Source organism: Populus nigra, chromosome 1 (assembly GCF_951802175.1).
Source record: "Populus nigra chromosome 1, ddPopNigr1.1, whole genome shotgun sequence".
NCBI classification, from domain to species: Eukaryota; Viridiplantae; Streptophyta; class Magnoliopsida; order Malpighiales; family Salicaceae; genus Populus; species Populus nigra.
In genome coordinates this window covers 22,482,622-22,494,376 of record NC_084852.1, presented here as the reverse complement: position 1 = coordinate 22,494,376, position 11,755 = coordinate 22,482,622, and the positions used below count along the sequence as shown (strand labels likewise).

Below are 11,755 nucleotides of genomic sequence, written 5' to 3'. Positions count from 1 at the left end.
ACACTGTAGCAATCCACAATGTTTTATGAGCAAAGCTACAATGTTTTCCCCACACAATTAAGCTTTATTACAAAGTTAAATTCTAACCAACTCAATATTAAAAAAAAATAAAATCGACAAAGATAATTTTGAAAAAAAATATCACAAAAAAAGAAACACACAAAATAAATTGAAAGAAAACCATGTGAGGAAAAACTGTATCAATCCATAGTGTTTTGTGAGGAAAAACTTGTATTTACTTATAATTGCAATTCTTAACCAGCTTAATATTTAAAAAATAAAATTGATAAAAATAATTTTAGGAAAAAACATTATAAAAACAGAAAAAAAACCATGTGGGAAAAAACACTGTAGCAATCAACAATAATTTTCAAAAAAAGTTACAGTGCTTTCTTAATATATTGTAACTATAATTTTTAATCTGCTCAATATTAAAAAATAAAATAAAAAAGATAATTTTGGAGAAAAAAAACCATACGGAGAAACACTGTAGCAATCAACAATGTTTTAAAGAAAAAAAAATTACCAAATCAAATTCTCAATCTGCTCAATATTAAAAAATATTAACAAATATAATTTTAAAAAATAAAGAAATAAAATAGAAAAACTATGTGGAAAAATATTGTAGCAATTCACAGTATTTTAAAAAAATTATAAAGCAAAAATTTTAACCAGGTCAATATTTAAAAGGTAAAATCAACAAAAATAATTTTGAAAAAAAATAAAAAAATAAAAAAATAAGAAAGTTGAAAAAAAAAAAATTTTAAAAAGGAAAAATAATAAAAAAAGAGAAAAAAGTTAGAATAAAAAATTCACTGTTATAATTAACATTGAAATATGTGTAGGGAATCAGTGATTCCCCACACCATTCAGAGTATGTTTTAATAATGTCAAGCGTAGCAGTCATGCCTGGCACCCACGTCCTCGAAGAAATATTCGTCAGTCATCCAGCATCAATTTTCTCCAAAACAAACAAAAATCTCCAGCTCCAATGGCTCGCACCTCCCATACACAAACAAGTGGTCGGCATCATCGCCATGAGAAAAACACAGCCCTTCTCCTCTATAAAAAAAGACACGCAATGCAACTTCTTGTTGTTTCCATCACAAGTTAGTACCATCTCTGCCAGGAAGAGAAACTGAAATGGCGGAGAAAAAGCAAGAGGACGGCGTCGGAGCTGGATGCCCAATAGTGGAGGTGAATCCAAAGCCGCAAAAAGGACTGACTTCAAAACTCGTCGACTACTTGGAAAAGCTGATTATGAAATTGATGCATGATACATCTCAATCACATCCTTATCTCTCCGGTAACTTCGCTCCGGTTCTTGAAGAAACTGCTCCCGTTAAGGACCTTCCTGTCGAAGGTCACCTCCCTGTAAGTACTACTTGCTAATCACTGTTTGGCTTCATAATATTATATTATATAAATAATATCTGAAAGTAATAAATAATTCATATACTCCTTAATTAGTAGTCAGCTAACGCCCGCTTTGTCGCGGATCGTATCAAAAGCCTTTTTGTAACATAAATAAATATAATATGTACGATTATGTACCTGTTGTAGCGTGTTTTTGTATATTAAAAAAAACAATTAGCCATGAATTGAAAAATCAATATTAAACATAAAAAATAGTTATTAATATCAATTAAACACTAAATTAAAAAATTAAAAGATAAATACAAATTAAAATATCTATCATTGAGGACTTCTTCAAAGTTTTTTTTATCTAAATATATATATATAAAAAATTAATTTAAATCTCATCCAAACAAAATAATTATTATTAGAATAATTTATCCTTTTCTTATCACTATTTTTTCTTAATATAGCTTTTCTAGAAATGTTATTTGTTCGGTTAAAACTAAAAGCAACTAGAATAAATATATATAAATTTTTTTTTTGTTTAAATATGGATTTATGATTCATGTAATTTTTTTATAAAAAAATAATTTTTAAAAAATAATCATTCATAAAAAAATAATAATTAGAATGACTTGAAATTGTTTTCATAAAATATTTTGCATAGCAAATCTACGTTGAATAATCAATGGAATGATTTCAAAAGAAAAACTTAAATCCTACTAAAACAAATAATATTAAATTGACTGATATCATTAAAATAAAATCTTAAATATAATTTTATTTATTTAATTTTAATTACATTTAAAAAAATAATCACTAATGGTTGAGAAAAAAGTGTTTGCTATTCAATTTTAAAAATAAAAAGCAAATAACTTAAAAGCTCCGATCAGCAAAGGAAGGAAAAACCTTAAACCCTAACTTTCCAATCCAAATATCTATATTCTTTGTTTATAGCTGTTTGAAACTTTAAAAAGTCTTTAAATAATATTTTATAGAATGTTTGATCTTTTAAACCATAACAAAATTGAACAAAAATGCACTTGTATACTTTTTAATGAAATTATTATAAAATTATTTATCTATTGATGAAGAAAATATAATAATATTTATAAATTCTTTACAAATCTAACTTACTGATTACAATTCTCTTTTTATAATCCTGAAATGTATTTAGTCGTGATGAAATCAAATACTTAAAACCCTAATTAACTAACAAAAAAGGTAAAACCTTAAACCCTACCCTAACATTCATTTTTTTAAAATATGTTTAAAATTGAATAGTATTTAATGGAATAATACTCTAAAAATAATTATATGAAATTTAAATTAAAAAATAAATAAATAAGGGATCATAAAATTAGCCAAGTAGCCTTGTTCTACAAGGCCAGTTTCTAGCCCAAACAAAGCTGATTAAGCACACACAAGCTTGTAAAGATAGGGTCAAGTGCCTGGCTCACTTGTATTTTTTTTTGGGTCAGAATAGATGGACAACACATTGTTTATAGCGAAAAACAACTCATCGTCAACTGATGGAAATAGAACTTTAGCCACTTTAGGTGACTGAAAAGTTGGGTTTTCAACTTTTAAGTCAAAAAACTATTTTCAATCTTTTTTCAAACTAAAATCACTTAAGAAATATCCTAGAGATCTCAATAAACCATTTCTAGTCTTAAATATTTAGCATTTAATAAGTTAAAAAAAGTAAAGTAAAAAAACTTCTCGAGCCCCAACTTATTTTTTTAGTAAGATAAAGGTTAAATAACATCTTAATAGAACTTTCTTGTTAAATAATGTCAACCAATCACTTTTTTTATTATTATTATTTTTTAATGATTTTTTCTCTCTCTTAAATGGAGGGGCTGAAAATAAAAAATAATGAACTTTTAAATTAAAATTAAAACTTTAAAAACTATAAAGGCTATAAAGTAATAACAGGAAAAATAGGTGGATTAAAAAGAACTTCCGGTGAGAATTTCAAACTAACCATAGTTTTTTACTTGTTTTGTATTTTTCTATGAATTATGTGATTCTATTGAAAATTCAAAATTTAGCTCATTAAATTCAATTACAAAAGGATGTAGTTGAAAAAAAGACTAGAGGTATGAAAATGAAAAAAAGTAGACATTATGGATTCAACTAGTAAAACCGTAGAGTTCATCATCTGGTTGAAATTTGATTACCTTATGACTAAAAAGTTAGATTTTTAACTTTTATGTCTCAAAAACTCATTTTCAACCATTTTTTACACTAAAAATACCTAAGAAACATCTTAATAAACCCATTCTTGGTCATAAATCAACATTTAATTTGTTGAAAAGCAACTCGAATTCAAAAAAGATTTCAAGCCTCGTTCTTTTTTTTTTTTGACAAGATAAAGTCTAAACGAAACTTTAATTGAACTTCTGTCACCAAATGAAACATGTTAACAACAAGATCGATCTTGTTGGAATGTGGCTAACTTACAACTTTCTCTCTTCTTCGTAGTTTTCTAGCAACACTCTCTCATTTCTCAAACCTTGAGATTGAAAAATAAAAAAAATGAACTTTTAAATCAAAACTAAAATCTCAAAAATTATAAGGTCTATAAAGGAAGAAGAAGGAAAATACGATGACTAAAAAGATTTTTTAGCGAGAATTTCATATTGCTACAAAGTTTTCCATTATTGTTTTATAGTTTTGTCTTTTTTCTTTAAATTTTGTGATTCTACCACGAATTTAAACTATAGTTCATTAAATTCAACTGTAAAAGGATGCAATTAAAAAAAGTTTGAGTACACAAATAAATAAAAAAATTAGGCACTATGATTCAAATATTAAAACCACGAGCTCTTTAGTTATATTGTAAATAATGTAATGTAAATTGTCTCCGTTTTGTCCATGTGAAGTTTATAATGTAAGGACTATGGACACCACTTATCTCCACATTGGTATGATATTGTCCACTTTGGGCCTAAGCCCTCATGGATTTGCTCTTGAGCTATACCCAAAAGGCCTCAAACCAATGGAGATATTTATCCATCCTTATATACCCATAATCCTTCCCATTTCTAGCCAATGTGGGACTTTGGTAGTATACCCAACAATCCTCCCCTCGAACAAAGGACCACCGAGCCTCCCCTCAAACCGATCATTCATCCATCCACTCTCTACCAACCAAGATTCTTCATTCTCTACTTCACCGTGTTTGGGTCAGGACACGTCCATGAAGCATCCGGAGAGCACTACCTGACTTGAGAGTTTGCTCTTTCTAGGTCAACTCCTCTTCACCGTGTTGGGATCAGGACACGTCCATGAAGGGAGCACACCGCCTATCCAATAGAGCTGCTCCATGGATTACATCGTGATTGGGGGCCCACCACCTTCTGTTCTGCATTCCGAGGATTCATCCATCATGGGCTAACTCCGGGGGCCTGGCTCTGATACCACTTGTAAGGACTATGGACACCACTTATCTCCACATTGGTATGATATTGTCCACTTTGGGCCTAAGCCCTCATGGATTTGCTCTTGAGCTATACCCAAAAGGCCTCAAACCAATGGAGATATTTATCCATCCTTATATACCCATAATCCTTCCCATTTCTAGCCAATGTGGGACTTTGGTAGTATACCCAACATATAAACCATTCATTACGTTCTGTTGTAGTTGGAAATTCCATGATCATTGGCTCGTTAATTAAGTAATCAGAAATAAGGTTAACGGATGTTGGATGACCGCTGGAGTTTACTGGTAAATTCTAAAGGAAAATTAGACTGTGATAGAGCTCAGCACAGTACGACAACAGATATATTAAGTCATGAAAATGTTCAGTTTAACAAAGATTTAGAATTATTAACAGTAATATACTAATCTTAAATCAATTAAAAGAAAAATGGACCATATCTGTGTAGTTTATTTATTTTGTTAGGCAATAAAATTGAAATGAAGTTTCACTGATTTTTCTTTATTTAGGAATGCATGAATGGGGAGTTTGTGAGGGTGGGTCCTAACCCGAAGTTTGCACCCGTGGCTGGATACAATTGGTAACTCAATGCTTGTTTGTCATTGTAAATGAAAATGAAGTGGTTGTTCAGCTGAGCATTTGTGCTAAATCCTTGCTTGGTTGGCTGCGCAGGTTTGATGGAGACGGGTATGTTGCGCTGATACATTGCTGATTTTGGTTTTTCCTCTACTCCTCTCTGCATATATATATATATAGAGAGAGAGAGAGAGAGAGAGAGAGATGAACGTTCCAGTTCATATGATGTGATGGTTTCTGTTGACCTAACATCTTATGTTCTGTGTCCAAATGATCTTTATAAGTCAATGTTTAGTGCCTTGACATGAAACCCAAAGTGAGCGTTGAGTCTTTTGTGTTCGTAACTGGTTCCTTGATGTTTGTTTAACAGGTGCATATAAGTCACCCGAATTCGATCTGGTGATAGATATTGGAAATGGATACAGAGTATTTTCGAACATAAGCATCACAGTAATATTGAACTTGAAAATAAATTGCAGTGGTGTCTGTAGGCAGGACACAGTCAAAATCTTGCATTTGAGAACGAAGTATTCATGTACCAGAGAGTTTGATTCATCAATGATGGTTTGCAGATATATTTATCTTCTTATGATGCATATAAAAGAAAGAAAAAAATGGTTTTCTATGAAAGAACTCTTCACAGAGCCTGATCGCCGTTCCTGTCATGGACATCAACTCATGCATTAACAATTATTTGAAGTTGGTTCTGGTAGATCTGTTGCGTGTGATTCTGTGAGCCGACTATTGGAATGCCAATGCACAAACCTAATGTCCTTCATGATAAGCTGTTTTCTTTTGCGTTATATGTAGGTGGTTATTCCATTTTCCCTTCGCACCTATTCTCCCTTTATAAATGTTTAGATTCTGAGTGTTATATGCTGCTTTCGTTCCATCAGGATTATCGTTATCACTTACCAAGTCAATTATGTTAATTTATTTTGTCAAATGAATTTATAGAATGATTCATGGTATGCGCATTAAGGATGGAAAAGCAGCATATGTCAGTCGATTTGTCAGGACATCACGACTTAAACAAGAAGAGTTTTTTGGAGGTGCCAAGTTTATGAAGGTACGTTCCTGAACCACCTGAAAAGGGTTTCGTTTAAGATGGAATTATTTTGTGAAATTTCTGGGGGATCATTTTTAGCTTACGTACAAAGCTCTGATGTTCTCATTATCCAACTCTAAAAATTCAAATAGCTGTTGTGATTTTAAGAGCGATTTCAGAGGTGTAACAGTAAGGTTGTGGAAAGTATGTGATGCCCTGCCTCTCTTCTGAGTAAGAGGTTATTCGTTGCATAAATATTGCGAGTAATGCTCCATCTTCCGCGATCGGAGCTCGCTAACAGTATTCTTGTTTGTCTCTGTATGCTTTGAGTATAGTAAATAGCTGAGTTTATTCATTTATGAATCATTCCTGGGAAACAGCAGATTTGAATTTTATAAGGTAAATATTGTAATCTCACTGCAAAGTTAGTAGCCTTGAGTTAATTTTGAATCTTTAACATTGCTTGATGCCGTAAGGGCAATGCTCTCATACCTCCTGTAGCTTTGCTCATAAATCAAGAGTATATGAGCCTTTTGCTGAATATTTTCTCTCGAATAATTGTCTTCTGTTCTTTGACCTGTCATTTGCAGATTGGAGACCTCAGGGGGCTGTTTGGATTACTTATGGTTAACATACAAATACTTCGACTGAAAACAAAAGTATTGGACAGGTCATATGGAATTGGGACCGGTAAGTTGGGTTTCTTTTGGCTAGCGATGAAGTTCCGGAGATGCTATTTTACATATCAAGCATCCTCATAAAATTGAGTGTTAGAAGAAACTAATTGTCTGCAACCCTCTGATCCAGGCAATACAAATCTCATTTATCACAATGGAAAACTTTTAGCACTTCAAGAGGCTGATAAACCCTGTAAGCTCATCTTCTCTCTTTAATTTACTTGCGAGAAGATCATAGAATTTCCCGAGAGAGAGAGTTGTGCGGTGCTCTTTTGCCGTCCTTTTGTGGAGAACTGGAATGACGCCCTTTGAATCTTGCAGACGTGGTTAAAGTTATGGAAGATGGAGATCTGCAAACTCTTGGCCTGTTGGATTACGACAAAAGACTAAAACATCCTTTCACTGCTCATCCAAAGGTGGATCCATTCACTGGTAATGTCCACCTGCGTGAAAAGAAATTCAGCAACTAGTTTTACTGAAGTGGAACACTAACATTAAAAAACCCCTTCTTGCAGGAGAGATGTTTACCTTTGGGTATTCACATGAACCACCATATGTGACATACAGAGTCATTTCAAAGGATGGTGTCATGCATGACCCTGTACCAATAACAATATCAGACCCCATCATGATGCATGACTTTGCAATTACAGAGAACTATGCAGTTTTTTTGGATCTTCCTTTGTACTTCCGACCAAAGGTAAATTAATGTCTCAGTTATTGCAGTTTCTGGACACGGTTCATAATACTTCTAAAACAAATGAATGAATGGTTTACGAGGTCGTATGAGTGTGTCTTTGATGAATATCTATGCAAGTGAAAGGTTCTTATTTTACGTATCTGCTCGTACACTACATTTCTCTTAAGAAAACAACACTCCAGCATTTTCAATTGATTATATGGGGGGGGGGGGGGGGGGGTGGACAGGAATCATTGATTTTGAGGTTGTGAATGATTTGACTGTATCCAATCAGGTAAATCCTCTATTTGAAGATAACTGACTTTAAATCAATGTTATAAGACCTTGCATGGCCTAACAAGTGGCGACTACAGCCTTGGGCCGGGTCAACTTCTGGGCTAGTATTGTAACTATGCTCTAAATAGAAAGAATACCAGGCCAGTCATTTCAAAAACACTGAACAAGTCGAGTTCCATGTATTAGTTTCTTTTAATTGTAACCAAGTCTAAGCAACAGCAAAGCATAATGCTATGCATGGGGTAGTTATACTATTTTGATTTTAATCACCATCATTTTTATTTTAAAGGTGAAGGAATGAATGCTGGTCGCTCATCTCTGTTGATATTTTTGCAACCAACAGAACATCTAGCTAATTTCTAGCTAGAAAATACCACTCAGTTCTCGTCCAACCATAAGAAAGTTATGGTTTTTTTCTGCAAAATTTTATTCTAAGTTCTCAACCAAAATGCATGAATATCAGTTTCCTTGACTGTCGGTTTGCTTTTAAATTTCTCCCAGATTTTAATTCTAACAGAACTTTCTGGACAGCTAAAAGCAGCCTTCTGTAACTTGCATGAAAAGTCACATTAAGACTTGAATTTTGTTCTAGATTTCATTCATGGTATGGAATGTAATAGAAACAACGAACCTTAAATATTTTCCTTGACAACTTTTCAGGAAATGGTGAAAGATAAGAAGTTCATATTCACATTTGATGCAACAAAAAAAGCTCGTTTTGGTGTCCTTCCACGATATGCTAAGGATGACCTCCTAATCAAATGGTTTGAGCTTCCAAATTGCTTCATATTCCACAATGGTGAGCTCCTTTCTTTCACATGTTTTAAATTCCAAAAACATTAGCCTCCTATGTTGATAAATATGTAATATGAACACACTTAGCCAGCATGTCTTTAGGTTATTGTGCTTTATCCTGGTTTCTATCACTGGCTAGGAATTTGATCCTTTGTGTCTTTAGCTTACATCAAGCTTCATTGTCTGATTTTCTGGGACTACCTAGCCAGATCTTCTTGTCAATTAAATTCAATCAACAAAGAGGCATCCTCGCACAAAATTTGTAGTCAACTTTTCTATGCATAGTTTTCGAAAATTGTCACCTTTGGCACTTGACATGCGTAATGTTGACAATCAAATTTAGAAGTCAAAGTGATGTAAACAAATATATATAAACTGCAGTAGGCTGTCTTTTAGGTTCCTCTTTAACCTTGAAAAATTATGCCAGCCTGCTGTTCCTAAAATTATAGTCCGGCTTCTCTTATGTGTAACTCAAAAAAATCGACTCTATTTTTGAAAGTGAAATTTTCTTTTGCCAATGCCACTGATATATCTTAGTGGAATTTCAAATATACAAAGGCTTCTATTTGCTTATGAACAAGACGCCAGATTTTTTCCTGTCTTCATGAGCCCGTTCTAACTTTATTTGCTGACTTTTGTTAGCCAATGCCTGGGAGGAGGAGGATGAGATTATTTTAATCACTTGCCGCCTTCAAGATCCAGGTTTGGATGTGGCCAATGGGGCTGTCAAAGAAAAGCATGAGAATTTTGTAGATGAACTGTAGGAGTAATATGACACATTCCTGTGAATTTTATGGTAGTTTGATTTTAAGTGTTTCTGATGGCCTTTTTTTCTTTCCGAGCAGGTATGAGATGAGATTCAATATGAAAACTGGTGTAGCTTCACAAAAGAAACTATCAGAATCTGCTGTTGATTTTCCCAGGGTGAATGAGAGTTACACTGGCAGGTTTACATCTACTCTGTGCAGCATTTGTGTCAATGAAGTGCTGTTCATTGGTTTGTGTACATTTTGCTGTTTCATATTTTACATGTGGTGTTGAGTGAATCATGTCTTTTTCCTATCATTTTTATCTAATGATTGTCTTGTGTGAATTCAGGAAACAAAGATATGTATACGGAACCCTTCTGAACAGCAATGCAAAGGTCACAGGGATTGTCAAATTTGATCTACAGGCAGAGCCTGAGCCAGGAAAAGAAAAGATTGAAGTTGGAGGAAATGTCAAAGGCATCTTTGACCTTGGTCCTGGTAGATTTGGTTCAGAGGCTGTATTCGTCCGTCGTAAGCCAGGCATCACTTCTGAGGAAGATGATGGATACCTGATATTCTTTGCACATGATGAAAATACTGGGTAATTGCTCTCGTTTCTTACCTCAATTTGTAAATCTGCCAACGACTATTGCTTTATGTCTTTCTTCAAGAAATTTTCTTTCCATTTCCATCCAACCTAAAAAGTGACTATATGCCCACCAATGAAGACCTGGCTTTCGCTTTCACTTTCACTTTCCCTTTGACTTTTCTGTTTCTGTTATTCTTTCCGAGGGGCATCAAGGACGGGGTGGTTTGCAGTTCATTTAAGGTTTAAGCTTAATTCATGGTTTATTTAGAAATTAACTCTCCAACTTTAATATACAGAAAATCATCAGTGAATGTAATTGATGCAAAAACAATGTCAGCCAATCCTGTTGCAGTTGTTGAGTTACCACACAGAGTTCCATATGGGTTCCATGCCTTCTTTGTTTCAGAGGTGAGCGTAATCTTGGTTGCTTCTGGACTTTGTTTAATTTGAATCCTCCATACTCGATTCATTTCTGAACTTCCTTGCACTGGAAGATGTTTTCCATGAGGGGCAGGAAGGATTTCCAGGGAGTGGAAGAGTGATGCCATAAAATTTTAAGTTTTTTTTTTCTTTCCCCATTGAGAAATCAATCAACTGAAGTAAGGAAACACCAAAGAGTTGATGACCAAATAACAGCTAAAAGGCATTGATTTGATTCATAAGATGCGGAGATTGAGTCGACCATCTCGGATACCCAGCAATGGAACAAGTGAGCTGTGATTCTAACCAAACTTCATTACATGTTGAACAGGAACAACTTCAAGAACAGGCAGAACTGTAATTGCGCAGCAGAGTGTCTAGACAACCATTTCGGCATGAGATGGCAGACCTCTGTCAAACGGAGAACCGGAAGCAAAGCAACTATTATCACTGCTACAAACACCCCCTCATCTACCAGAGAGGCGGTATTCAACTGTCATATTTCATACTCAACTTTACGCAAATGTCAGTTTTTATGTTACCAGGATGACTACTTATATGAGTTTTCTGCTATTTATTTCGCTTAGAATAATAAAGAAAATCACTAAATCTTCAGATTAAGTTAAACTTCATGAAATAAATTAGATAATTCCTTTATATTCATAGTGAATCCCTAATATAATATAATAGTAATTAAACATTTTTTAAAGAAAAAGTATAAACAACTCCCAATTCGATTGGGAATCAAATTTTCAAAGGAAGAAGCCACTCGGATTTATTTGCAAGTAAAACTAAAATAAAATGAGATCAATAAATTTATGAAAAAAAAAGGAGAGAGACCCATCCCTCAGCACAAACGCCTAGTATTCACCTGCAGGTGCAAGAAACCTATGAAAGGGTTGGTTAGTTCCTCTGCCTCTTCTTCTGCGGATTAAAAGAGCATCCAATCCATCCTTCCCTTATAAATTGTTCTATTTATAAATAAAAAACAGAGATTCGATTTCATGCATCGTATCCCAACTCCCTGGAGGTTGAAGCATTTGAAGAGCAGGGGCTTGTTTGGTCCTGATTGTGTTTGGTGCACGTTGTATTGATGTGCTGTGCCACTACGTTGTAAGAT

At 33.7% G+C, this 11,755-nt stretch overlaps 1 protein-coding gene across 4 annotated transcripts; it reads left to right on the top strand.

Moving 5' to 3' along the window:
* The first annotated feature begins 956 nt into the window (after positions 1-956).
* Positions 957-11,256, top strand: LOC133688925 (carotenoid 9,10(9',10')-cleavage dioxygenase 1-like). 4 transcript variants are annotated; one of them, XM_062108578.1, is made up of 14 exons: positions 963-1,374; positions 5,315-5,385; positions 5,478-5,492; positions 6,339-6,450; positions 7,020-7,119; positions 7,237-7,299; positions 7,428-7,538; positions 7,622-7,806; positions 8,743-8,881; positions 9,520-9,637; positions 9,723-9,824; positions 9,976-10,227; positions 10,512-10,623; positions 10,967-11,256. In XM_062108578.1, the coding sequence occupies exons 1-14, from the start codon at positions 1,144-1,146 to the stop codon at positions 10,994-10,996; spliced, it is 1,641 nt and encodes a 546-aa protein (XP_061964562.1). In that variant the 5' UTR covers positions 963-1,143; the 3' UTR covers positions 10,997-11,256. The 4 variants fall into 4 exon arrangements, with proteins under 4 accessions (XP_061964574.1, XP_061964562.1, XP_061964567.1 ...); XM_062108590.1 differs by lacking the exons at positions 10,512-10,623; positions 10,967-11,256 and having other exon boundaries at positions 957-1,374; positions 9,723-9,874; positions 9,976-10,148; XM_062108583.1 differs by lacking the exons at positions 963-1,374; positions 5,315-5,385; positions 5,478-5,492 and adding an exon at positions 5,543-6,187.
* Positions 11,257-11,755: the final 499 nt, after the last annotated feature.

Bases quoted from the DNA above. Each gene is read 5' to 3' on its own strand.
- LOC133688925 (XM_062108578.1), top strand. From the start codon at position 1,144: ATGGCGGAGAAAAAGCAAGAGGACGGCGTCGGAGCTGGATGCCCAATA. The intron at 7,120-7,236 runs GTAAGTTGGGTT...CCTCTGATCCAG, and splicing joins GTCATATGGAATTGGGACCG to GCAATACAAATCTCATTTAT. The intron at 7,807-8,742 runs GTAAATTAATGT...ACAACTTTTCAG, and splicing joins CTTTGTACTTCCGACCAAAG to GAAATGGTGAAAGATAAGAA.